The 27,894-nt window shown below is 38.6% G+C and overlaps 1 protein-coding gene across 1 annotated transcript in view; it reads right to left on the reverse strand.

Moving 5' to 3' along the window:
* Positions 1-1,676: 1,676 nt before the first annotated feature.
* Positions 1,677-27,894, reverse strand: part of SPDL1 (spindle apparatus coiled-coil protein 1) — a 39,523-nt gene continuing 13,305 nt past the window's right edge. Inside the window, exons 6-12 of the mRNA XM_075209817.1 lie at positions 22,474-22,572; positions 21,565-21,675; positions 20,468-20,608; positions 19,124-19,227; positions 17,167-17,354; positions 10,832-11,159; positions 1,677-3,443 (exon numbers count right to left, since the gene is read on the reverse strand). Of these exons, the coding sequence (XP_075065918.1) occupies positions 3,293-3,443; positions 10,832-11,159; positions 17,167-17,354; positions 19,124-19,227; positions 20,468-20,608; positions 21,565-21,675; positions 22,474-22,572 (1,122 nt within the window). The 3' untranslated portion in view covers positions 1,677-3,292. The remainder of the gene's footprint in view (positions 3,444-10,831; positions 11,160-17,166; positions 17,355-19,123; positions 19,228-20,467; positions 20,609-21,564; positions 21,676-22,473; positions 22,573-27,894) is intronic.

Here is a 27,894-nt window from a genome sequence, read left to right on the forward strand (position 1 = left end):
AACTTCCTGAAATATTCTCTGCTGCTACAAACATCTGATGATCTGAGTGTGATGGGTTATTATAGTCCTGTTCACTCCAAAAATAGGGATATCTCAAACAGAACATGAAGATTCAATATTATCAGATATCTTTTCTAACCATTGACATAGAATGTTTCTCTAGACTTTAGTAAACATGTTAGAATTACATATATACATATAGAATTATTATATATGGGATGTGTTACGTGTATTAAATAAATTAGCTCATTATGCTCTAGATGGTGCATAACTTTACACCTCTAATGCTTCATAACACCTGGGGGTAAATTTATCAAGCTGCGGGTTTGAAAAAGTGAAGCTGTTGTCTATAGCAACTAATCGGATTCTAGCTGTCATTTTGTAGAATGTACCAAATAATTAGAATCTGATTGGTTGCTATAGGCAACATCTCCACTTTTTCAAACCCCTAGCTTGATAAATTTACCCCTGGTGGTAAATGCGGATTTTGCAAGTCGCCGATATTCGGCAACTATGCAGGGGAAATTAAACGGCAACCTCTTTAAAGGCAAGTTTTGCCGAATACCGGTGGGAGGTGTTGCCCTTTGCTGTGTTAGATGTAAGCAACAAATGCAAGACAGAAGAAGTGTACAAAGGCAGCCAGTCACACCCTGACAATTCTCTTGTAGAACTACATCCTTGTAGGCACAGGTATATATCTAGTATGAAATATACCAGGACACTGTCCGATTTAGTGTGTAACAAATTGCTCAGTGTTCCGAGAGGCATTATTGATACACACATTTTATAGAATAGTTTTTTACAACATTGTTGGAAGCAACATCATAGGTACAATAGGAAGCAAAGACCATGTTCTACCGGTAAAAGGCAGCTCTTCCGATGTAAAGGCCCGTCATGGACTTGTTTATCTTGATGAGTAAATTATACAAATCTCAGTAATAATGAATTCATATTAAAACAGGTCAATAGTGGATTTACTTGCTTTGTAAGTTGATCCTGGTGGTAACCATTTTCACGATGCTGACAAATCCAACAGCCTTGAGTCTTACAAAAGAAAAAATGTGCAAGCTTTCCAAAGGAACAGCCATGGATTCCGAACACACAGGAATCCGGCACTTTAGTTTAACGTTGGTGCGACTGACATCAATGTTCATTTAAAGTGGCAATGTGTGGACCCCGCAGGCTTAGCTACTTTAAACTTAAGTGCCGGATTACTGTGTGTTCAGAATCCCTGGCTGTCAGCATGGCGGTTCCCTCAGAAAGCTGCACATTCGGTGTTCAGGTAAGTCTGTTTAGATTGAATTAGTATTTCTCACAAAATCGGTTTTCTTTTGTAGGACTCAAGGCTTTTGAATTTGTCAGCATCGTGAAAACGTACCCAACCCATCGATACACAGGATGCATTTTCCCACTACAACTATAGTTTTAAAGGCTTCCACTCGTATCGTCACATACAGTAAAATTAGCACTTCCCGCAATAGAATGGTTTATTTGAGTAGGACACTTCATTGCAAACAACAGGTTAAGTAAAGAGTAGAGTGGGCAGATTAAAATTAACCAGGACTGACCCAACTGTGATGTAGCAGTGTACTCAAAACAGAAGATTTCTCTTACAACATACGTACCACTTATATTTTACAGAATATAAACACAAACTGAAAAAAACAACAACAGAATTTTGCAACTCTATATTTTATTTATACATACAGCACAGTTCAACTTTATAAAATCAGGCTTTTTTGTCTTGTAAAAAATTTTTGGTTAGAAGTTGACCAAAAAAAGTTGTTCACCGATACAAATCTTCACAATTAATACAGAAAGTATGGTGTCTACATCAATGAAACATAATAAAAATCACAACAAAAGGAATGCACATGATATGGCTAGAGAAGAATACCTGCTCATTCTAGATTTAGCAAAAACAAAATGTCATGTTTAAAAAAAACAAAAAAAAACGTTTACATAAGAGTAAAATCAATACTTTATGAATATTTTAAACATACATTTATATACAGCATTTCAATTAGTTTTGGATAATGTTGCATATTTTTATTGTATTAACATTAACACACACAGCTAATTTAACATTATCGGACCCGGATCATAGCGAAGTGTTGGTGAAGCAGGCGAATTCTGATGGTCTACCCGTTATTGTTTTTTTGAGCGATTTTAACAGAAATCCAAATTGAAAGAAATGTACAATACTGGATTTTATCAGGGAAAAATAAAACAAAAAAAACAACAACTTTGAAATGGGCTTTTATTAAATTTAATCCAACGTTCACTTGCATAAAGAAAAAGGAAAGCCTGGTGTGTCAGGTGGCAATATGCTCTAAAGATAATTATTTTGAAGACAAATTATGTGGCGGCAGTGAAGCCAACAGGTTACATTTAATGTATGTTTACAAGGATCCCTGCATACATCCAGAAGAGTTAAAGTAAGCAGGCACATTTAGATGTGTAAGTTTCATGAAAACAAATGAAGGTTTACTATTCATTTAATAAACAAGACCATTTAGAAAAAGTATTTGATATCGACCAAATCATACTTAAGGCTAGCTCACCTTCCAGTAAAGTGGACCATACATAGCTCAAGCTGCCAAAACTCATTCTTGCTGCTGATCACCCGGGATGTAAGGGGGGTTGGGGGGAATTTAATTAGCCGCAGAGTGCCTCCAGTATGGTCTAAGGTACTCCGTGGCGATGTAACAATCCGTGATGTTGAGGTACAATAGTAGCTGAAAATGTGCGCAGCAGAGATGTTCGGCGGAACATCGCGGCTAACTGCATTCTCCACTAAAAGTCCCCCAAACAACTATTTGTCTACATGTATTACTTTTTATTGTATAAACACCCGTTTGCAAATGTGATTGGTAGGATGCCAAAAATCTAAGAAAACAATCTACGTATTTATGTTGGGAACAGATATGAGAAAAGAGAAGAAATGGAGAAAATATGTACAGAATCCAGTCTGACAAATCTAGACAACAGCCAAGTGCACTGAAAGCGCCTGAGAAATGACCCCCTGAACGCTGGACATCAGTACTTGGTTTTTATACTGGACACTTATCTTAAGGTTTGTCCAGCCCAGCTCTACTAAATGAAACCAAACAGCCATATGATCTAAAGAAAGAGAAAGGTGATACTATGCTTGGTCTTATTTAGAGAGAAATATAACAGCTCCATTTAGCCAACACACACACACACACATATATATATATACATATTTAGATTTTCACGTGTGTTAAAAAATATGTTAAATGAAATATTGCTACAAAAAACAAAGAATGTGTCATTGCTGTGGACATTGTGTTACTGTGGAAGGTTTTGAAGACACATGCAGGACAGGAGCAGCTCTGTGTCTTGATTTCCTCTCACACTTTCTCAAGTCTTTTTCCTCATCAGTCTTTGTCGGTTCAAAGTTCGGATCTTCAGCAGATGACCTACAGGTAAACAGTCATTCTAATTTTAATAAAACTCAAATATGGAGTAAGTGTTTGGCCATTAGCTTGAGACGCACTTAAAGTACTTGTCTCAGCATCTGGCAGAGTTTCCAGGTATGAAGGTTATACCAACATGTTGTAAAACGGTCAATGAGGTCTAGAAGTCACACTTAAAAAGGACTGCTCCCTATGAACCTACATACAAACCTCACAATGTGCTATAATAGCTCATATTTTGTGCAATAAATTGTAAGACGTTGTACTCAAACTCTCCTAACTTAAAGATTCAATAATACCAGTCTCTAGAACAGCCCTATTGTCTTCCCCTCTACACAGCATAACTGTTTTGGAGAGAAATCACTAAGTTTTGCATTTGCATCACTCAACAAGCTAGGAAAAAATGAGCAATCTATACAATAATGTGAAGGAAATCTAACTAGGGCGATTCAATTTGCATTAACTATATGTAATATTTTTCATAGATTAGCCGAAATTAAGCAAGTCAACATTGTGCATATACTGATTATGTAGCCAAGTTATTGTCATCTGCGATTGTAAATTCAGAAAAATGCCTAAATTGGACAGTGATACATTTGTTAATATTAATACACAAGTAAGAACATCTACACAAATATAAACCAAAAATAGAACCAGTAACATGAAGTCTCCTTAAAGCGTTCTCTCACACTTGGAAGGACACATAGAACAGACTGGATATAAAGTGAAGGGTCATCTCATCACATAACAATGGGCAACGTAGATTTTATCATCTGCCAAATAAAACTGAAAAAGTTTGAAAAGTGGTACACGTGCATTGCAACGTTAGGTCTGTTTGAATAAAAATGGACTATACTCGTAGTCCAGATGTTTACATATACAACCAGCTTTGATCTCAGTGACATGCGCATAATAACTATCTGTTATCTCCAACCAGCTTGATTGTCCACTTTGACACAAATAGATGCAGTAACTTTATTAACTTATCTCTACTGGTTTGTTGAAAGTATATCTTATAGTTAAAGAAACTCACAAAGTAGAATGTGAAATTACCATCTGAATATCTAGAGACATATTTATGGTCCAGTTGTCAAAATCCACCATTCATCCACACAGAATCAATCACTCCCAAGACAGAATGGGTTGGGTACGTTATTCCGACTATATAGACAAATTAATTCCGATTAGTAGAACAGCAATAATGATTAAATGCAGACTTACATTGCAATAGACAAAGGACATTTCCAATGACTCTCCATCCAGACTGCTAGAAATTGTGAAGCTACTGCATGCATGCACTTGAGTTGTTAGTCACAAAAAAAAGCGTCATGGATATTTCTAAATTTGTAGAGTTGGCAGGTCCTGCCACTGCCGTTTTAAATTTAATGTAAGGGTTAGGGTTAGGGTTAGGCGCAGGCTCTTGCCATTGCCGCTTTAAATTTAGAATTGTCCCTGTTGCTCTGTTTTGTGACAACTCAAGTGCTAGCATGCAGTATCTTCGCAATTTCTAGCAGTCTGAATGGAGAGTCGTCGGAAATGTCCTTTGTCTATTTCAATGTAAGTCTGCATTTAATCATTGTCGCTGTTCTACTAATCGGAATTTGTTTGTCTACATAGTCGTTGTTGGTAAGACACATGTTGCAATAACAAGTACCACCGGACAAAATATGTAAGTGGACATATTCAGGGTAGATGGCATTTAAACCATAACTAAACAAGAACTAGAATACCACCAAAGTGTGGGAGTGTCATGATTCTTTCCACCAAGTCAAAATTAAATGGGTAAACTTATTTTTGGGATCTCCTATCTTAGGAGGAATTTGTGGTATAATATGGTGGACTGTGAGACTTCGATCAGAGACAGCTGTGCATTTCACAGTGCAGCGAGTGTTGGGCAGGCCATTAAAAGTGATTGGTGAGTAGGAGTGAGGTGGTGACACTATTAAAGCCAGAAAGAGTATTTATTGTGAAGGAGAGCAGGTGAAAGACTGTGAAGGTGTCAGGGTACTGGCAATGGGTTGCTCTGTACAGGAGACTGTATTGTTGCTCTAGATTGTCCCTTGCCCTGTGTGTTTGGTCAGGGAGGAAGGAAGGGTTTCATCAGATTGGAGAATAGCCATTAATCTGCAGAAGGACACAGAGGACAACTACAGGGAGCATAGATGAGCCAACAAGAAGCCTTGGTGTGCATGCGTATGTAGTGGTGTACACGGTCTTGGGGTGAAATCAGGTCTACAACTTTCCCTGCAGCTACATAGTAATATAGCATGGGATATACTTGTATAAGCTTAAATAGGCAACTCACTATTATAAAAAGGATCATATAGTACTCAATAAAAAAAAAATTACACACACATAAGTACAAGGTTATATAAAATGTCAAATATTTTAACACCTCTCAAGGCATAGTAACTTTTAAAAATGTGCATTATTATCGTCTTAGACAAATTATCTTGTGGTTTACATAGTGACCCTTTTATTATAGGTTTACAGTTACTTACCCTAACCCATAACTTTCTGCACACAAATAGCCCTACTTTAATCAACACTTGAACCAACAATGCCAAAACATGCTTTTTTTATCTTAAAACTCCTTTTATATTATTTACTCAAACCCAGAGTATTAAGACAGGTTTCAGAATGCTGCATTTTCTCATGTATAAAAGTGTGCTCCAGACGACCTGTACTTGACGGAAATCACGGTTTCTGTCACACAATAGTGCATTCTCTCTCAAAAAGTTGCGTGCTGTATAAAACACTGCAGTGTCCTGAAACACTCATCTGACCACACTAAACCACTTCGTCATATATAAAATCAAATCTAGCCATCACAACACTAGACTGAAAAATCACCACCTCCCTATCCACTACACTTTCTTTGTCCATTTCACATACTATTAGCCATTTAGTATTTCTTTACAACAAATAGTCCCGCCCCTCAAGAAAAAAAAAAAACATGGAAGACCCAAGAAATGAGGACATGACTACCATTATAAACTGTGTTTAAAAGGGTCAAACAAAATGCACAGCCAATGTTAGCAAACTGTCATGCAAGTGTAAGAATATTCAAACAATTTGTTAAGTTGTACCATTGCGAGAAATCATTAGCTTTTGGGCTGACACTTGTGGTGACTAAACGCTGTACTGTAACCAATGATGCAAGTTGTATATATTTGCAAGTTCCAGAAGCTTTTCACAACTCAAGACGCTTGTGATTTCACTTGGACTACGGATGATTACTATTTTTGTACTATGCACAAGACTTGCTGCCAATAGCTACATTAGACAGCAAGAATGGGGCCAAACAATGACTATATAGAAAACAAGTGGGATTATTTACAAACCATATGCAGCCAACAAGTTTCCGTTATAGGATGCTGTGCACATTCTTGAAGCACAAGAACATTCATTAGAAGAATAATATGGTTTCAAATGTAGGTAGAGGCTTTTTGCTCTGGAAAAGCAAGCTTTAAAAAGTGCAAATCTTATGTACAAATAAAGATACTCATGATGCCTCCTTTTCTCCGTGCTCTAATAGACAACTGAGTGTTCCATAAAATTCCAGTTTAGGAGAGGAGGAACAACTTGTACTAAATTAAATGGGTGATTGTTATTGTCAAAATAACCAACCAAATATAGTGCAAGTGACATTTCCTCAACTGTAATTTTTCCAAATGTACAAACACATACATGTCTGGTTACTTAACATTACACCAACAGGCTGTCTACTGAATCAATCTTAAGGGAGACAGCAGGCATAAAAATCAGAGGTGAAGATGACAACAATATGGGCTTTTTAGAAAGCAGTTTCCTGCCAGGAAATTATGGTGTTCTGAGGTTCCAGTGATAACACACAGCAGTTTCTTTGTCACAAAGGAAGCACTAGAGTGCTTCAGCTATAAGAACATTGCCAAACCAAACTGGTGTGAGTCACTATGCGAGCATTACAACATTGTTTTCTGGTGACTAAAATGCTGACGTTAGCACTACGGAGGCATATGGTATTTAAGATCCTAGAATCATTGGAATTAAAAAGGAAATAAAGGTAATGGTATATAGAAATAAACCCATGAAAGCTAGACGTGGAGACTTCTTAAATACAAGAACACTGCTATAGCTTTTTAAAAAAAGACAAAAAAAAAAAGGAACTAATTTTCTTATACAAGCAACAAAAAGTTTGTTTTATTTTAAAATAGATCAGACAAATAAAAGAAAAACTATGGATATGTATTTTTTTACAAAGTTGAGTGCAAATACAACACATATGGAATTAAAGTAACCGCTTTCATTTATGATTTCTGTATAGGTCAAATGTTAAAAACAAAAATAAAATAAGTTTAAAAAAATAAATTGTATGGCTTGCTACACCTGTAGTATTTTCGTATAATCTGACTATTAGTCATGTGACATTTACATCCAATCCTGGACACCCTTTTTGGCAAAGTCCGCCTCCCTCCTGCAATGTACGCCAGCCAATCAAAATAAATATTATAATTATAAGGAGGGGAGTACCACCTTCTTTAAAGGAGGACATAGCACTATGTAGTGCAAATAGAACTTTTCTTTTATTGGTGGGATACGTGAAGTTTCTCTAAAGCCCTCTCCCTATCTTTTTCTCCCATAAACTGGCCAGACATATGCACAACAGCCAGTCTAGCTTGACCAAGTAAGAAACATCAGATCTGTATCTGGGAAACATACTTAGGAGGACACATTGAACAGAATGGAACAAAAAGTAAAGGGTCACCTCGCCACATGGTAATGGGAAACATAGATTTTATCATCTGTCCAATAAAATTGGCCAAAATTTGAAAAGCGGTATACTCGCTTAGCGGTGTCAGGCCCGTATGAATGAAAAAGGACCATACTTGCAGTCCAGATCTTTACATATACAGCCAGCTTTGATCTCTGTGACATGCGCCCAATCAATAGCTGTGTTATCTCCAACCAGCTTAAGTGGTTTTCCACTTTTGGAACACTGGCCACACACCCTTTGTAGAGTACCTGATTTGAATATTCCATATTAGTCCTATTTGCATCATAGCCAAAATCTGCACTAGATGTTATTGCTGGAGACTATTCACTGCTCCTGAGTCAGGGCTGTGATGCTTACAGCCTTTGTTGGAGTTCTGGTTTCTTGGACTATTACCTAGAATGATTATAATGTGCTATACTCTGACTACATAATTTAGCTCCCACTAAGCAATAGGTGTCAGGGGAACATGGGGATGCCAAAGCTCAAGAACTTGGTCATATGTTGGAAACTTAGATTATAGTACCCAGGAGTAGTGCAGAGGCTGTTGCAATCAGTGCAGATTTGAAATTCTAAAAAATTTTAGATAGGGAAATTATACAACCAAGTTCATCAATAATAGACTATTATTTGCAAAGTCTTTTGAATGCCATGTACATCTTCTACGAGTCGTTAAATAGTCAAAAATACGCCTTGGCAACAAGAAGTGTGGAATCGCTGCAGAAAACAAAATATCTTTAGTTCTACCAAGGTGTGGGAACCTTTACATATATGTTTAAGGTTTAAAAATGCCCTTTCACTAAGGACTGTCTTTGATTATAGAATAAGTTTAATAGCCATAACTTATATATCTGTATCTTACTGCAGATCATCTAATGTTCAGGGTGTCTGCATACATTCTGAATTTTTTTTCAGTCCAAAATAAAATAAAAAAGTTGCACTTAAATCTAAATAGTGTTCAATTGATTCAAAATTCAAGTAAACCAACTGAAACAGATAAACAAATGTCATAAAAGTAAATAAATGAATGGGTGTGCGCAATTGCATAATTTAAATCACTGGGAAATTTAAGGCAATAATCAGATCAGTTTAGTAACAGTTAATGGTAACTGACAATTGCTTCATTTGGTGGTTATGGAGTAGACACAAAAGTCAAGAAAGTTATCACTTTCAAATGACACTAGTAGATTTTTGTTCTCTATATAAAGAGGTAATTCAATAGGTTTAACCATAACTTTGCCATACATCAATGGCACATCACTCCATCTTCTAACTGTAAACGTCATCAATATTTACACACCTTAGGTTACATAATTTGGACAAAAAAAAAAAAAGGAATGTATACTATACAGTCTAAAGGACTTAGCTGGTTTCTAGGCCAGAAAAATAAATTGGTTTTAGCACTGTGTATATAATGCATTTTGTCCCATTAGTTTAAAGGTGTTGTTCAGTTCTGGACAATTCCTTCTTAGTGAAAGCATCCCTCTAAGTAAATAGGGGGCTTTAGATCCCAGGAACACACCTTTTTGTGTAAAGCAAAACAATCTATTGTGAGCTATGAACGAACACTGCCCGCCAGCACATAGTGACCAAGCAGGCCAACTGTCGCCTCGCGTAAAAGTGGCTTGCCAGAGGGGAACCCCCCAATTTCTTAAGTAAGGTGTTAGTTTAATTAAAAGGATAATGCCAATGTATTCCTCTTCCTAATATACGGTGCAACTTACCATAATAAGTGGTGATGTTTCTTTTGCATTACTTTTAAAATGTGCAGCCATCGAACATTATGTCATATTGATAGATGCACTTGAACAGACCATGCGTGTAATAGATCATCTCATTGAAAGTTGTGTTAAATATTCAATATACATGAGCACTCATCTTTAAAAACTTGGGGACATCATTAACAACAGAGGTAAAATATGTCATCACCTTAAAGAGAAACAATATTAAAAACTTTAAACTTAAATGTTATGTTGTTAAATTGCTTATCTTTCTAATTGCTGTTAAAAAAAGGTAGAGCATTCAGCTTGGTTCTTCTTTAACATCCCACCCCCCCTCCCTCTTTAGATTCCTTGTGGCTCCCTTACTGTTACTATCTTAGGCAAAAGGGAAGAGACCAACATTTCATTTAAAGTTTTATGCTATTTTCTCTTTTAGTGCATAGATTAGTCATTTGTAAGGTTGTACATAACACTGGTTGTGCTTACAAAAGTAAATCTGGCATTAACAAAACATAATTTGTAAGAAAAAGTGCATACAAATAGACATATAAAATAACAGCTTTTTAAATTAGCGAAACTTATAGAAGAATCAATAGTTAAAATAAATATTAGTAATACTGAACATTCACTGCTGAATTAACAGACATACATGATTTTGTGTACATGCACGTGTTAAATCAAATCACAACATTACACTTAAAGCTAAAAACACTCCATTCTTTTTAAAAATGTGCACGATTTAAAGTTTTTTAAAAGCGCTGAAAATTTTAAGCCGGGGAAGCCGGACAGCAGGAAACAGACACCATGCAAAGCTTAAGAAGAACAGAAAGAGACGAATAGCGCAGTTCACAAAGCGAAAGAAGAAAGATCTAGGTCTTTCTTGAATGCTGTGTTCAAGAATTGGAGGGGGCACTGACCTGGGGGAGGTAGACGTTAGGGTGCAGTCTCTTTTACTTAAAGCCTGGGTGTCATGGAGGTCTTCTACTATTCTTACTCTCTTCCGTTCTTTCACAGGTTGGTCAGTGTTGGTTTTGTCTCGTCTTGGAGGTACAGCATACATCCCTGTCGCAGATGCATGTGTTTCTTCAGGGGAACCAGCATTACTTTCTGATGTTACTGCTGTATTCTCTTTGACATTATCAGTAGTATTGACATGCTGACCGTTCCCACTGGCTGCATCTTCAAGCGGGCAATCTAGAGGAAGTTGTTCTCGCCTTCGCTTCTCAGTCCGCATTTTAAGGATTTCTATTATAGAAGAAAAAATGCTTTAGTATTCAGTAGTCCTTCGCAGAAACAGATGAATACTTAAAATAGTTGAGGGGAAGCACACTAAAAAGTTACATTTTTAAATTTAGTTCAGTGAAAGTAGACAATTTTATAATGAGGTCATTGTAATAGAATTAAACTTTTAAAGAAACTGCAGTGGTTTTGCTGTTGTGGTCCCTAGATCATTATGGGCAATGTCTACCAGACCAGGCAGCCTGTGTAATACCACTGTAGAAGGTGGCAGATTTCCGCAGTCAGAGAGATTAGCAGATTCAACTCTCTCCTGCTACTTACAATAAAGGGGAAGACAACAGAGCGTGTTGGAAGATCCTGGAAGAAAAGCCCCAAAATGTTCAGTTTAAAATATTTATGCTCACCCCATTCTCCTGTCTCTCCCTATTCCCATCCACTTGACACCTCCTTGTCACCTCTCCTTATAAGAAAATTAGTAGGCATTGTCATTTTATATACTCGCTTCTAAACCTTGGTTATATTGATGTTATACATCTGGTTGTATTGACAACAAACAATCTTGTTAAACCTCTTATTCACTGAAGATACGTTGCAATTACATATATTACATGTTATGCTTTTAATTCAAGCTTAACGAAAAATTGCAACTAAAAACTATGTAAATGGGGGGAAAAAAAAATATATATAAATTTAGGCCATTGCAGGAATATCCTCCAACTTTTAAGTATTCTTTTTATGAAAATTGTTATATTTAGCAAACCCTGCAATTCTCTAGTAAATTGGCGATAAAAGGATTTTTATACTTACGATAAATCCCTCTCTATTTCTTTCTTCCTGTCTGGGGGACACTGTTACCATGGGGTTGTAGCTGGGGAGTGTGGAGTTGACACTTAACTAATTAAACTATGGCTGCTGACAGATTCCTCCCCTCTGCAACCCCCTGTAGCTAGTCAGTGTAATTCTAAAGCCCTCAAGGAAAGGGAATCGAACAGCCAAGAAGTAAAGAGCAGAACAACAGAAGGGAGGGAACGCAGTGTCCCGCAGATGGAATCAGAGAAAGGGATTTATCTTAAGTATAAAAATCCTTTTATCTCTCTCTTCCTATCTGGTGGACACTGTTAACATGGGGACGTACCAGAGCAGCCCCCCTAATGAAGGGACCGTCCTGGATGCCCAGCTCGTAGCACGCTACGGCCAAAGCTAGCATCTGAGGATCCGAACCCACTGAACTGATCAAATTTGGTGAATGTATGGACAGAGGACCATGTGGCCGCTCAGCATAGCTAATCAACCGAGGCCCCATTCCGTGCAGCCCAGGAAGCCACCACAGACTTGGTGGAGTGTGCCGTAACGTGGGTAGGGCACAGTCCGGTCGGCCCTAAGATACGCCTGTTTTATTGTAAAGGTAAGCTATCTAGCAATGGTCTGCTTGAAAGCTGGCCAACCTCTTTTCCCGGACTAGGACAAAAAAAAAAAGAGTCCGTACGCTGAATATCCAAAGTTCTTTGGACATAAATACATAATGCCCTGACCACATTTAAATATTCTAAGGTGGAACCTGTGGAAGCATCTTGGAACACCGACACCACTATTTCCTGATTAATGTGAAATCCGGAAACTACTTTCGGTAGAAAGGAAGCACCGCCCTGTCATCACGGAAGACCAGGAAAGGCTCCCTGCAGGAAAGAGCCCCAAACTCTGAGACTCGTCTAGCTGATGCTATGGCCAGCAGGACCACCATCAGGCAAATATCTGGGCTGATATGCCCATTGCCCTTGGACTCCTTGCCCCCCGTTTGTTGACATATGCCACCGCTGTGGCATTGTCTGATTGTAATCGCACTGGGAATCCCTGAATTAGGGACTAAGCCCCTTTCAACTCAAAGATATTTATTGGAAGGGAGTTTTGTTTCTTTATGACCAATGATCCTGAAGGCACAAATGTAGCATCACTGCACCCCTGCCCTTTAGACTGTCATCCGTTAAGATGATCAAGGAGCACGGGGCAAAGGATCTGCCTATGCTAAGGTGTTCTTGACTCCTCCACCATCTGAGAGATAGACGAGTCTCTAGGGACAACAGTATCCTTTGGTGCTCCTAGTGGAGAGATGAACCTGACCCCTTTTTTTTTTTTAGGAGATCCCCCTGGAAGCATCTCGAGTGAAACCTTCCACAGGAGATTGTGTAGAAGGTAGAGACCATCTTGCTCAGTAACCTCATGCAAAGAAGCATGGAAGGTTTGTGACTGTCTAGGACCTTGGTTACCAGGACTTGTAGCAAGCAAACCTTGTCATGTGGAAGGAAAGTTTTCTGTCTTTTGGTATAAATTATAAGACCTAAGAAAATCATCCTCTGGACTGCTATTAACTGCAACTTCTGGACGTTTATCAACCAACCGTGAAGCTGAATGGTCTCTAAAGTGAGATGTAAATGCTGAAGAAGCTGATCTGATGGGGGCTTTGATCAGCAAGTCGTCGAGATTGGGCACTTTGCTCATCCCCATACACCAGGCGGGCAGCCATTATTTTTGTAAATATACTGGGCGTTGTGGCCAGGCCAAAAGGAAGCGCCCTGAATTGTTAATGAGCCACTCCTACCGTGAAGCAGAGCACTGGCTAGTGCCCTTCCCATATAAGTACATGAAGATATGCGTCCCGAAAATCTATGGACGCCAGGAATTCTCCCCTTTCAAACCCATTCATCAGTGAACGAAGAGACTCCAATCGAAACCTGTCTATTCTCAGATGTAGATTTAGAGACGAAGTTCAAAATGGGATGGAAGGAACCGTCCGGTTTGGCGACGGAAAAAAAAGATTTGAATAGAATCCCTGGCATCTCTAATTCTCTGGGACCGCGAAGATTACTCCCGCTGAAATCTACACAGTGCAACATCGCTTGCCTTCTGTTGTGGTCGAGGAGCAAGGTAGTTGCAAGAACCAATGGAGGGGCCTGACCTAAAAGATCTACGATATATCCCCTTGCCATGATTCCCTGAATCCAGAGATCTGGAGAGGATTTTATTCACTGTTCTGTGAACAGTTGCAGACGCCCCCCTACTCCCGCACGGAGAGTGAGTCAGACTGCCGGATTCCCCGGAAGTCTGGCCTGGCGCCTGATACCAGCTGAGGACCTTCCTCTATGGGAGAGGCCTCTAAACCCAGAAGGCCTACTTCAGCTTGTCTGACCTCTAAAGGCGGACCCCTCCTTGAAAATGCTGGTGAAAGGAGCTAAACCTCTGAGTATGAGGCATTCTCTCATTCACGGGAAGGAAAGTACTCTTCCCCCATCACCTGAGAGATAAAGTTATCTAACTCTGATCCAAAAATTACCGAGCCCGATAAAGGAAGGGCTTACAAGGTCCTTTTGGATTCGTCAGCTTCCCAGGCCCGAAGGTGGAGAATTCTTCTAGCCTCTACCGCAGTAGCTGACATCAAAGATAAGAAGGATGTTGCGTTCTCCGCTGCCTCATGCAGATACTCTCTGCAGCTTCATTAAGACGTAAAGCATGGGGAAGAAGGTCCGAATCCTGCAATCCCTCTGCCAGTCAGTCAGCCCACGTTTCCATCGCCCTAGCAACCCATGCAGAAGACAGCATGGGTATAAAGGAAGCTCCCGTTATATCATTAGTGGAGTTTAAAAATACTTCCACCTTACGATCAGTGACATCCTGAAGATTGCCAGTGCCCGGAACTGGAAGTGTAGTCTGGCGCGCCAGTCGTGCCACTGGTGTATCCACTCTAGGAACCTGTTTCCAGTGTGCTAGGTCATGTGGCTGCAACGGGTACAGGAACAAAAACCTATGTTGAACCACCATTTTGCGATCAGGCTGAGACCAGGTCGATTCAGCAATCTCTCAATTCCAAAGAAGGGGGGAAATAAATTACGGGTTTTTTAACCTTTTTGAATAGCCCGTGGTTAACTGGTCTAGGCTCGTCAATGTCTACAAGATCTAAGGTCCGCCGAACTGCCAGAACCATATCCTCAACACCTTGGTTTCTGTTAGTCATCCAGGTCTAAGACCTGTGTCTGGAAATCTGACTCATGCAGAATTTCCCCTTCCTCCTCTGATGACGCCTCAGAGTCAGAGATCAAGAAGAGAGGATGGCTCACTTTGTGCCTTTTGTTTCTAGACCCCAATGGTCCTGGGTAGTCTAAAAAATGGTTTAATTTATCTATACCACAAACTAAAACACTGGATCAGGCCGGTTCCCCCTGGGAAAGGCCTTAAGGAGCCAATGAGGATGGAGGGCCACTTGGACCTACACCTGCATTCTCCTCTTGTTGAGACAATACTGCCATTTGGGCTACCCCAACTAATGAGGTAGAGCGGTGTTCCTCTAATAAAGTCCCTTCTGAGTGGCTCAAGAGCTGCACCAAAGAGTATACAGACTGTTGTAAAGACATTGCTAACTTCGATTCCTCCATGGCTATAGGAGACAAAACCCGCAGAAGGCCCCCAGGTCCTGTTGTCTCATAGGTAATTTTATTTTACATCTTGAACAGTTATAAAATTTAGCTTTAGTAGATTTTCCCTCATCAGACATGATTACTGAATAGGAATAGAAAGTATAGTATACAATCACATAGGTATAGATTGACCCCTATGAATACTACTGTCCCCTGACGAAGTCACCAGTAGTATCTTAGATATTTATCTTTTTTTGTTATGACATCTATCTATATATCTATATATATATCTATATATATATATCTATATATATATCTATCTATATATATCTATCTATATATATATATCTATATCTATATCTATATCTATACATACACATATACATACACATACACACATACACATTTTTAGTGAGTACAAATATATTAAATTGTGTAACTACAATACTATATCTGTTGTAAGAGACAGTATAACTCATCTTATATAGCAAGTATAGTGTAATATAAAGATTAAATAATACTTAGCATATCCAGACTAATGTATAGCAGGCAGGACGGAGTCCAGCAGCAGCCAAGTCTGTCTGCGTTTGACTGCAAAAGTTCCCTTCTCCAGCCGATGCTTTGGCCCTGTGGAAGAAACCAATCTGCCGATTAAGACAGTGGGGAGCTCTATAATGACTACTCCCTGTCTGCAGTGTCCAGAGGCCTCCTGACTGCTCATAAGAGTTTGTCTGCAGCGCTTCTCCTTTAAGCCAACAGACTGCCTCTTCTTAAAGCCTTAAAATGCATTGTGCAATGTAGCTCCCCCCCCTCTCTGAGGAAGGGACTTGGTAGCTTCCAAGATGGCGACGGCAATCGCTTCTGGATTCTTGCGCTCTATGCCCCTCAGAGTGGCGCCGGTCCCCATGAAATGATGTGGCCGCGTCTTCTATCGCTCTCGCATGCCAGCATCGTACAAAGAAGATAGGCGCTTTCTGTGAGACCGCCGCTCTCACTACCTGACAGCGCTGCAGTCCTGTAAGTAAAGCAGCCCTGCTGTCCCCTTCTAGCTTCGTTCTACACTATCCTTGTGGGAAAAAAAACAGCCTATAAAATAAACAGGAACAAAATAAAAGTCAGCCCAACTCCTTGGGCACTTGACTACACTGACTAGCTACAGGAGGTTGCAGAAGGTAGGAGTCTGTCAGTAGCCACAGTTTAACTAGTTAAGTGCCAACTCCACACTCCCCAGCTACAACCCCCATGGTAGCAGCGTCCCCCAGATTGGAAGAAAGAAATATTATGGGAATCAACGCAACTTAATATAGGAACTTACAGAGGAATGTGAAAATATAACTACTTGCAAAGCTATTAAAACTGAAGAATGTAACAACCCACAGCAATGCAGCTGTATGAACAAGATATTTTAAGGGTTTTACGATTTTCATGTAAAAACAAATCATTACAATGTTTTACAGAACATGTTTCTGTCTGTTACTGGAATTATGTCTCAAGCTGGATACATTTTGAATTAAATCTAGATAGGCAATCAGAAACTTGGCAAGTATCATAGGAGCCTAGTTCAATTGTCCTATCTGATATATAGTTTATAGATTTGGGATTAATACCATCAGGTTCATATTTCATTTTCAGCTCATCCAAGTTGACACGGAGTTTCATGTTTTCACTCTGGGAGAGCTTAAGATGCCTATCGTTAGTAAACAGCTTGCGTTCCAGCTCCAGGACACGTTGGCTTTCTGCTAAAGCTTTCATCCTTTGTAGAGATAATTCATCTTTTATCTTCTCAATCTCCTTACTGCAAATATTAGATGTAACAATATATTTTAAAATGACATCCAAATAAATGTGTGCATTGCAATAATCAAACGTACTTTACTACAAGCCCCAGACTACATTCACATTAAAAATTCTAGGGTTTAGAAAATATATAATAGCAGCTGATGGTGAAGCAAAGAGGTATAGCAGAAACTATGTGGGAGCACCATAAGCTATCAATCACCCTAACTACAACATACACAGTCCACCTTGTGACAGGCAGAATTTGGAATCCACACCCATGTCTGAGAGATGCTTTATTTTAAAGAGTATTCCTTGTAGCAATCGAAAATTCTTACAAGAAAATATAGCCACTGGGTGACATTCTTCTATTTCTATAAAGTAAGCCTCAAAAGTGCAAACATCTAAACATATATATACAATGTATTCTCTTTTTAGTTTGCCCTCTAATTTTTATTATATACTATTAAAATCTGTGACCAAAAATTAGTCCATTAAAGAACTTGGTGAAATATTAAAAAGTGAATATGGAATGTATTTGTACAGAAAATTATAGCTGTTAAGGTAGGTAGTGAGCCAATACCTAGCCTCCACGCTGTTCATAATATTATAACATACAGGTATTCCTCACTTAACGACCTAGTTCCGTTCCAACGACTAGGTCGTTAAGCGAATTGGTCACTAAGTGAGTACAGTACTGTATACATATGCATGGCAATAAAAAATCAGCATGTGCATATGCAGTTTTATATTCCTCCCTTTAGTAAAAAGATATTATGTTTAGTTAATGTCCTTGCAGTATTACTTCAGAACCAAGTGCTTTCAAGTACTGTAGAGCTAACTTACCGCACAATGGAGACTGCAAGGGTATCAGGTGCGTCTTGTCTTGTCTTCTTCAGCTCAGAAAGAAACTATGCGGGTACTACGGGCGTGGTTACGTCCCGTCGCAAGGGCACAGGTCATTAATTTCCCCTATTGCTGAGCGGCGGAGCCGGACGTAACAACGGGTCGTAAGTCCGAATGGTCGCTAAATAGGTCGGTCGTTAAGTGAGGAATACCTGTAATACCTTCCCTAGGTTTGTATAATAACAAATATAGTTATTCAGACATCATTAGTAAATAAATGAGACCATAAGTCAATAGCCACCTGGTGGCTTTGGACTAATGGTTTTTAATATAACGACCATTTGAGTTCCTCACTTTAACTACTTTTCTTACTCTTTTTTTTTTAATAGTACATGATTTAAAAATAGTGTGAGAGTGCACCCTCCACTAATACGATAATTATATGAGAATACATTCTCTCATTATATTTATTTTGGGAGTTACATTGGTCTACTTGGTGCGGTGCAATATAACCTGTTATACCCTGTTACTCTGTCAGTTTTCACTGACTAAATGTGATAGGGGGCCTTGGAGGAGCATCATGTCCTGACGGCTGTCCATCAGTGATCTGTGCAAGCAGCATTCCAAAAATGTGCAGTACTACCACAATGTGATGGTGTAGCTCCAGTGATATCACCATGTGATATCTCCAGAGACTGCCTCCTGACAGGTAGTCCTGAGATCCTGCACTGGGGAGCCGATTCAGAAACCCCATGTAAGGCATTTGCGAATTGATCCATGATGATACAGGTTTCAGAGTACCTTTAATACATGAAAACTGGTCTGTTTATTAAAAGATGTTAACCACCTCTATTCTTCAAGTTAAAAATACAAAAACATTCCTGTTATTCCCAATGTATTCATCAGGTATTCAAGAAACTGTTGCATGAACGTATTACAAACCTGGAATTCTCAAGTTTCATTTTAAGTAAATCCACATAATAGACTTCATCACCTTGTACCAAAATATCAGTACTGATCTTCATAGATCCATTTTCACAATTTTGCTACAGAAAAAAAAAAAGGATATGTTAGAAACAAAATACTTGAGCTCTATAGTTCCTAGTTTGTCACAGAGTTTTACAAGCCTTTCTAAAATACATGTATTACACCAAAAAATATTTAAAATCCGCAGAGAGTTGAAATGCTACTTTTTTTTTGTAAATTTATTTCAAATGATATATGCGTGGTAAACACTGGTATTCCCAGACCAAACATAAAGCGGGTGCTGAACAATGACTGTTTGTCGTTTCCATAGTAGCCCGCACGCCAAGCAGCTGATGCAAAGATAGACGCTAGAAATGAAACAATAAAGTTGTCTGACAATTTTTCTTCTTTTTAGTTAAAAGAGAGATCGAAAATACTATTATAATTAATAACAAATGTGCTTCTTCTGACATCTTAGGAGGCAGTTTGGTGTCATATGTAAATAAGAAAGAGCGATATTCACATGGGCATTGTGTACTTTATATTTCTCTTTTGAGACATCCCACTGGTGACAGAAAAGTTACATGAGATAGAGAATTGCACTTTAAGAGACCTGCAATCTACCCAGACTTGTGAACTTGCAACCCACACAGCTGCCTTAACCTATATAACAGGAGGGGGAGTGGTCTGGCTCTACAGTGCCCACACACATTGTGCCCAATAGTGCTCACATGCACACTGTGCCCAGCAGACACCACATGGGCATTATTTTAAACAGCCTATTAAAAAAAACCAAAAAAAACCGCAAAATACAATGCAGTCTTATCTGATCAGTATCCAGTGACAACACGGAGCAGCGTTAGTTACCCCCCAATTGCTGGTGGAGATGCAATACAGGCAACGCAAGAGAGCCAGCATGTCACCCATTCTCTGATTGATGAGTGGCTGGACAGACTATCACTGAGACAGTCACAGACTTGGAGTCACAGTGTTGTACTGCATGTAGTAGAGTGGGGAGGGCCTGACCTGCACTTATGATGGGGGCTATGTCACACAGAGCAGGCCTGCCTTTCAGTCTGTGTCTATCTGCTGTGTGATTCCATTTCTGAAGGTTATAGAAATTTATTTTCTGTTTTTATTTTTTTCACCTTTAGCCAAAGTAAGTATTTTAAAATTGGAAATCAATTTCAATCAAGAATAAAAAGCACAAAACACTCCTATGGCAGCATGCTGATTTTTCTGTAGATAATTTTTGTACCAAGGAACAGTAGAACTAATAGTACAAATACAAGCAATTATCTGTGTTTTGGAGGAACATACCTGACATTTTTCTAGCTGGTGCACTTTCGCGAGAAGTTTCTCAATTTCATTGTTCTTTTGTTGAACCATTGACTGCAAGCGCTCCAGCTGTTCAGGGTTTGTCTGAGAACCTTTCAGCTGCAGTAAGGTTGCTATTTGCACCTATCAGGCAACAAAATTTCCAAACAATTCATATTCAGAAGCCATCAAACCTAGGTTTGGGACAAATTGACTCCACAATATTAAAATTAACGATATACAACATGTTTAACACCAGGTGTATAGACTAAATGTTCAGCACTGCCTTTTTCTCAGTCACTGCACCAGTAAAAATGAAAGTTCAATTCCGATTGGTGCACAAGAAAAAGTTGATGTTGCCTATACCAATCAATGTATTCACTTCATGTTTGCAATGCTTTTTAGACACAGCACCTCTCCTCCTGACTCCCCTAAACTGATTGACATTACATTTAAGTAAAAAAAAAAAAAGTTTGTAACTTGTTGCTGATATATTTACATTGGTCGTCCTTGCAGCTACGAATTACAGCTCAGGATACCAGTGATGGAGCCGGGAAGTCATTTACAGATCAGGCCAACCCGATTTTTGTACATGCTGTTCCAAGTGTTTGGCCATTTACAGTTTAATGGAAGAGCCTAGACTTACTCATTGTGCACAGCAAATCACAAGGACAAGTGTTTTCCCATGAGAAAAGTCCATTGTCCTGCAAGAGAACCTGTTTCTGATCAATCATCTAATGCCAGCGTAGATATAGAGTAGTCTCCACCTAACAGTGACTGACATGTCAGCTGCTACAAGATGTGGATCACGCGTAGATGAAAATAAATTATTTTATAGCCACTCCCATGCAGGGGAAGTGTCGACTTCTAACACTCCATAGAAACAGCCATACACAGAGGACAAACTGCAGCCGGCGCGTCAGGACAGACAAGCACTTAAAAGCAACACATACCAAAACTGTGAGAAGTGCTCTGGTCACAAATGTATGGAATCCATCCAGTCACAAAGGGGTTAATATACCTTTTAATGCAGTGTGTTTGACCCAGAGACATTTACAGCAAGGACAAATGTAACTAAAGCATTATTGCTGCAGTCATACCTTCATTCGGTGCATTTGCTGTCTGGAGAACGCGTGCTGTTTCTGAAGCGATTGATACTGAACTTTCATACTAATCAGCTGACGTTCCATTTCTGCCCTGCGGTCTTCCACCTGGGAGGAACACAATACTGTAGTAACATAGTACTGAAAATAGTGTTCACTTGGAAAATGTGGTCTCACGCACTCCTATATTGCATAAAATTGGCATTTAAAATGATCAATGAGAGCAATATGGCAGTATGTTTAGATTTTTAAACGCATAATAGTGTATCATCTGTAGTTTCCTTAATAATGTAAAGTATAAGGCACACCTTTAAAATCATCTGCCAGATAACTATCTAGGTTATGATTAAGTCAGAAATGAGGCGAATATTTCAATTAACTGGATAATCTTACGTGCAGTTAATTGTTTTTTTTTTATTTAAGAATTTATAATGCATGTCAGTATTTCTTTATAAAGGTATATAATCCATACATTGTATGTACAGTTTGGAGTCTATGTCAGATTGTTCAATGATGAATTCATCTGTACTTTGCTCTTAATAAAGGAACCTTTGTTCATTCAACATTCTAAATGTCTCAAGTGACTAATTTACATGTCATAGATCTCCTTTTGTCAAATTGTAGTGGATTTAGAACATGAATTTGCATGTTTGTGTACATTTACATGGTGTTAAATTAAAGTTACCTGTACAGATTTTAAAATATGTTCCAATTAATATATGCCTATTGAATTGCATCAAATACTTAAAAATAGTGCAGGTCATGTCCGCAGAAAAGTAATGCAATGGTGTGCTCTTCAAATGTACTGATAGTTTGTATAACATAAGGATCATACCTATCCATTTTGAATTTGTTATATATGCACATTGAATATCAATATAACGGTATCTTTTTACACCCACATACCTCAGCAAACAAAGAATTGCCTTTACTGTTAGGGTCTTGGGCCTGCTGCAACGCATGGTCAAGCTGAATTTGTAGATCTTGGTTTGCTTCACGTGCTTTCTGGAATTAGTTTCAAAAACACATTTATGAGAATAAGTCAGTAATGGTTCCCTAAATTGCTAACTGCAATCTAGTTGATGGGGACATTTGTAAAGAAATGACAAAATCAGCTGCAAAAACTATTGGTTAGTGCTATAACGTCACATTACAAACATACATTTTGGAAGTCTACTATAAATTTTCGTACTTCTACTCTGAAAAACTTTGCAAACATTCATAATCTTCAGCTCAATTAGTTTTGTTTTTATGGTCACCAGCACATTGCTTTTTTTTTTTTTGTAGCCGCTGTGATGTGGCTTATGCTGTATGCTTTAGGTATTTGTTCTGCTGGAAAATACATCTTCACCCATGTCTTAGGTCTCCTGCAGACAGCAGTAAGCTTTTCTACAAGATATGTCTACATCTTGCTCCATATACTTTGCTCTCTATCCCATGACCAGAAACAGATTCAATATGTTGTCCAATGTGAAGGAGGCTTTTCTGTATCAGAGTCCCTAAACAAAACTGGGTATACATAAAATGCATTTCTTTTGACCAATAGTTTGGAAACACTTGTCACTGAAGATGCCAGGAACCTGGGGTTTACCATTTTCAAATGGAATCTGAAAAAAGTGTGGCAAAGTTTAAAAAAAACTGAGTTTTTGGAATAGTGAATTGTATTTTTGTAAGAGAGTTCCAAATATTTTGGACATAAAGCTGACCCATTTGGGTAACAACAAAACTAGATTAGAATTCGCCAAATTGTAATACTTTATTCATTTTTGCATTGTTCCAAATAGTTTAGTCTTGAAGTTTTTGTAATAAATTACCAGAATTCGCAACCCAGTCTCAAAAATGTTCAAACTCTGACAACCATTAAGAATTGAAATTGTGGAAGGGTAAGCGCCCCCAAGAGCACAAGGACTAGGTAATATTTTACATTTAATTTTAGCTCTGACTGCCCATATTAAGGATTAACCATACTGTATGTATTTCAAAATTCTCCTGGTTTAGTTACCAAGGTACATTTTCATTCAAACTGACCAATATAACATTTTAGGTTCGATACACATATTAAGTTAATTCTGTTGCCGTAAGAGCCAAAGTCTTCCAAACACAAGATTTAACACATAAGAAAACAATTAAAAGGACAATATTATCAATAATATAGGTAGTTGGATTGTTTGAGATCCAAATATTTAAGTATTTGAATTTTGTGACCCATTGTATAGAATAAAAATGTGCGATATCTTGGAAAATTCCTATGAGTAGGGAAAATAGTTTATTTAGACCAACTGATTTAAAGGCCTGAGTCAAATACAAACTTCTCAACCATCTGAAGCGGGTTTTTGAGATAATCTTTAGTATCCACCAAAAACAACATGTCATTCGGTTCCATCACATATTGAAAACATATACCAGAATGATTTATAATTATACCTGCCAGATGTTCTAGTGCCAGTGCAAAAGGCATTAGTAATAGTAGGCTAGGTAGACCTACCTGGCATAAAACCAACCAGGGCTTACAACTTCATCACATTATTTAAAGGAATAGCCCATATTTATGCTAATATCTCAAACTCAGATGCCAGATAATGGCTTGTATGGATCTTGATATAGAAGTATTTTTTACCTGGCTTGGGAAGGACAATTATACGAGCCTCCTACATGGATGATGGAAGCACTCTCAGTATAAAATAAATTGAATATTTCTAGCAATTTAGGAAGAAAAAAAAAAAAAATATTTGTAATGCTCTACTGGTATCCCAAGACCCCAGCCCTTACAATTGGAAATTAATCAATCGTAGATCCAGAGATCAGTGCTTGGAAAAATCCCTAGTTATTAATATTACCACACAGCCAATTAGAGCTAATTTGGGATAAAGCTCTTGGTATGTGTGTGTATGTTAGGGAATTTATACTGTAAGCTCCAATGGGGCAGGTACTCATGTGAGCGAGTTCTCTGTAGAGCGCTGTGGAATTAGCGGCGCTACATAAATAGCTGCTGACGATGATATGGATGAAAGAAGTATTCTCTGAACAGCTCTGTGCAGAAGTAGTAAAAATTTATATATAGAGAGAGAGAGAGAGAGTTTAGGACAATCACTAATGCATTCACATGTATAGACTGCTTGTTTATAAAAATATATCAAAATTCCATTTATCTGATTCCTTTTCTCTAGCTCTGCAAGTGTATATCATCTTGTTTTTTTCTTCCTATGTTTGAACTATTATGGTCACATTGTACGGCTATATACCAATTATTCAAACTATGGGCGATTCCATGAAAACATGGATACAAAGGGGCAGATTCAATTGGCTGCGATGTTGAGGAAACTTACGGCCGCGCATTTTTATTGTTACTATGGTAAAAAAATAAATCTCGTATTTGCTCGCACCTCCTCTATGGGATGCAAGCAAAAACTACTGTTATTTCTGTAAAAAAATAAATTAAAAAAAATATCCGTGCTAGTTGTCTCGCGGCCGTTCAAGGCACCGCACGCCAATTTTTTTTTACATTTTTTTTCTGTACATGATTTTGGCCTTATTAATCATTTGAAGTGCTATATATTTTTCCACTAGTGGACAATAATTTTTATTTGTGTATAGTACTTAGTACTTCCTATCATGGCTTTTCAAACTGCCAGTGGAAAAAAACAAACAAAAAAGTATGTGTAAATATACACACAAGTTTTTATTTATCTGCATATCAAGCAATGAAAATATGTGCTTGCTCAAATGAACAGCTTAGTCTTCAATATCGGAGATAATAAAATGGACATGAGGCGATTTAGAAGCCATAATTTGCTTTGCCTGATTTGGTTAGGTAAAAACATGGAACTGTAATATAGTCATTCCATTACCAAAAAAGGTACAGAAATTTTATTATTTATTCAAATTTTGAGATAATGCCTCAAAATGAAGTTTTATATTTAGGTTTATATGTTCCAGAAGCTCAGTAAAACTACATTTGATTAATAATTAGGCCTCTATTACTCCAAATTGTGCTTTGAATGTACCCATTTGTAGTTAATACTATGGACTTTTGTATATAATTAACATACTAACATGGATTCAGATAGATATGTCAAATGTTTATTCATAAGGGTTACAAGTACAATGTAAAAAACATTTGTTTCCAAATTTGTGCTCAACTATTTTGTAAAAACAGTAGTAGGTAAATTATAATCAATAAATTTACGGATACCAACTTGATGGTTCATTTACCACAGCATGGTGAATCCATTACTTCATCAAAAATGTGTCCAGGTTAGACAACTTGTCATCCTTTTACCAAAAGTATGTACACGTATCCCCCAAATGTCACCATCATGCTATAAAATTCTGAAAGTTGAATTTATCGTATTTGTACTCGCACATGCAATGATATGTCTCACAAATAGTAATTCAATTAAAGATTTTGAAAGTTGGCAGATAAAACTATTTTGATAGTATTTTACATGAGCTTTATTGTGTTCTACTGCGTTATGATGATTCACTCACATTAGAGGGGGCAAAAGTGTAATAGAGGATTTTTACTCACCGTAAAATCAGTTTCTCTTACTACACTGGGGGACACTGCGTTACCTTGGGGTATAGTAGGTGGGACTGGAGTTAGGCACTTATAAACTTGTTTGTTCCCCTGACTCCTCCCCCACTATGCCCCTCCTCTGTAGCGGACTTCAGTTTTGTATAACCAAGCCAGGAAGAGAGAAGAAGCAATTTAGAAAGCAACACCAAAGATAGCACTATTTTCAGAGCAAGGGAGGGCGCGCAGTGTCCCCCAGTGTAGTAAGAGAAACTGATTTTACGGTGAGTAAAAATCCTCTTTTCTCTGTCCTACCACTGGGGACACTGCGTTACCTTGGGGAGCTACCAAAGCTGTGTCCAAGGGCGGGAATGCTCTGGAACGGCTGTGCGCAATATTTTGTGGCCAAAACCCTGCATTTGTGAATGCAAAGGCATGCAACAAAGAAAACAACTTGCAGCAGAAACAGACACTGCCACTCTGTATAACTGCGCCATTGAATGACGCTGTTGTGCCGTACAAAAAGCTGCAACCCTCCTGGAGAGTGCACTGTAAAAGTCACTGAATCCTGCAGAAGGGTACAGACAGAATGTTGGTCGTGATGCAGTGGCAAGAGACCACCTAGACCAGGGGTGGGCAAACCAGTCCTCAAGGGCCATATAACAGTTCATGTTTTTAGGATTTCTGTCTGTAGAAACAGCTGGGATAATTACTGACCCAGCCAAATAGATTAACTCAGCTGTGCATGATTAAAGAAATCCTAAAAACATGAACTGTTATATATATGGCCCTTGAGGACTGGTTTGCCCACCCCTGACCTAGACCCTGCCCCGCCCCTACACTCTTTAGCAATAGAGAGGCTAATGGGCATAAAATTCATAAACAGGAACTGTGCGAACAAGAGCACAAACAATCTCCCGTTGGAGAAACGTTACACACAAAGAAGAGGCACAAGAATGATATACCGCAATCCCTGTGTTAGTGGAATGCAGGCACTAAATGTCAGAACCAATAATGCCTCGTACAACGCGCCACTAATTTTTGGGGAAATAAAATGAGGAAGAGCCATACACACTCTCGCCCCGGATCCCCTACGAGATGTGATAGTCAAGGGAGCAGCCTTCATTGAGCCAACAACTCAATCCACTCAGCGATATCCAAAAGATCACCATATACACTGATTCAACAGCTTAAGCCAGGCTTGTCCAACCTGCGGCCCTCTAGATGTTGTGAAACTACAAGTCCCAGCATGCTTTGCCAGTAGACAACCAGTTGATAGCTGGAAGGGCATGCTGGGACTTGTAGTTTCACAACATCTTGAGGGCCGCAGGTTGGACAGGCCTGGCTTAAGCCAATCAGCTATATCTAAGGAAGTACGGATACAGTGCTTAAACCATTCAGATATATACCAGGGAGTACTTATACAATGAGCTAAACGGCTTAACAAACTCAGCGACATCTGAGGAAGCACTCATAGAGAACTGACAACGTAAGGCCGTCATATATACAAGAGAGCACTCATACCACGAGTGAACAGCTTAATAAATTCAGAGAGTCACCGGAGGCCGAAGCAAGCCCCCTGATGACGAGAATTAGACTCCCTGGAAACATGCGACCAACCAAAGGTGGACTAAGCCTGAAGAAACCCCCCTTAAGCAAAACAACCTTCCGGTGAGCTAACCGGAGAGCCACGGAAAGTGCCGCTGAAGGTAGTAAGGCGAAGACCTGAATCGGAGCCAGCTAGAAAAGAAAACCCTTTAAAGATTCCTGAGTGGGACGTGTAAAACTCAAGGAATTTACACCAACCGAATATA

Source organism: Mixophyes fleayi, chromosome 4 (assembly GCF_038048845.1).
Source record: "Mixophyes fleayi isolate aMixFle1 chromosome 4, aMixFle1.hap1, whole genome shotgun sequence".
Lineage (NCBI taxonomy): Eukaryota > Metazoa > Chordata > Amphibia > Anura > Limnodynastidae > Mixophyes > Mixophyes fleayi.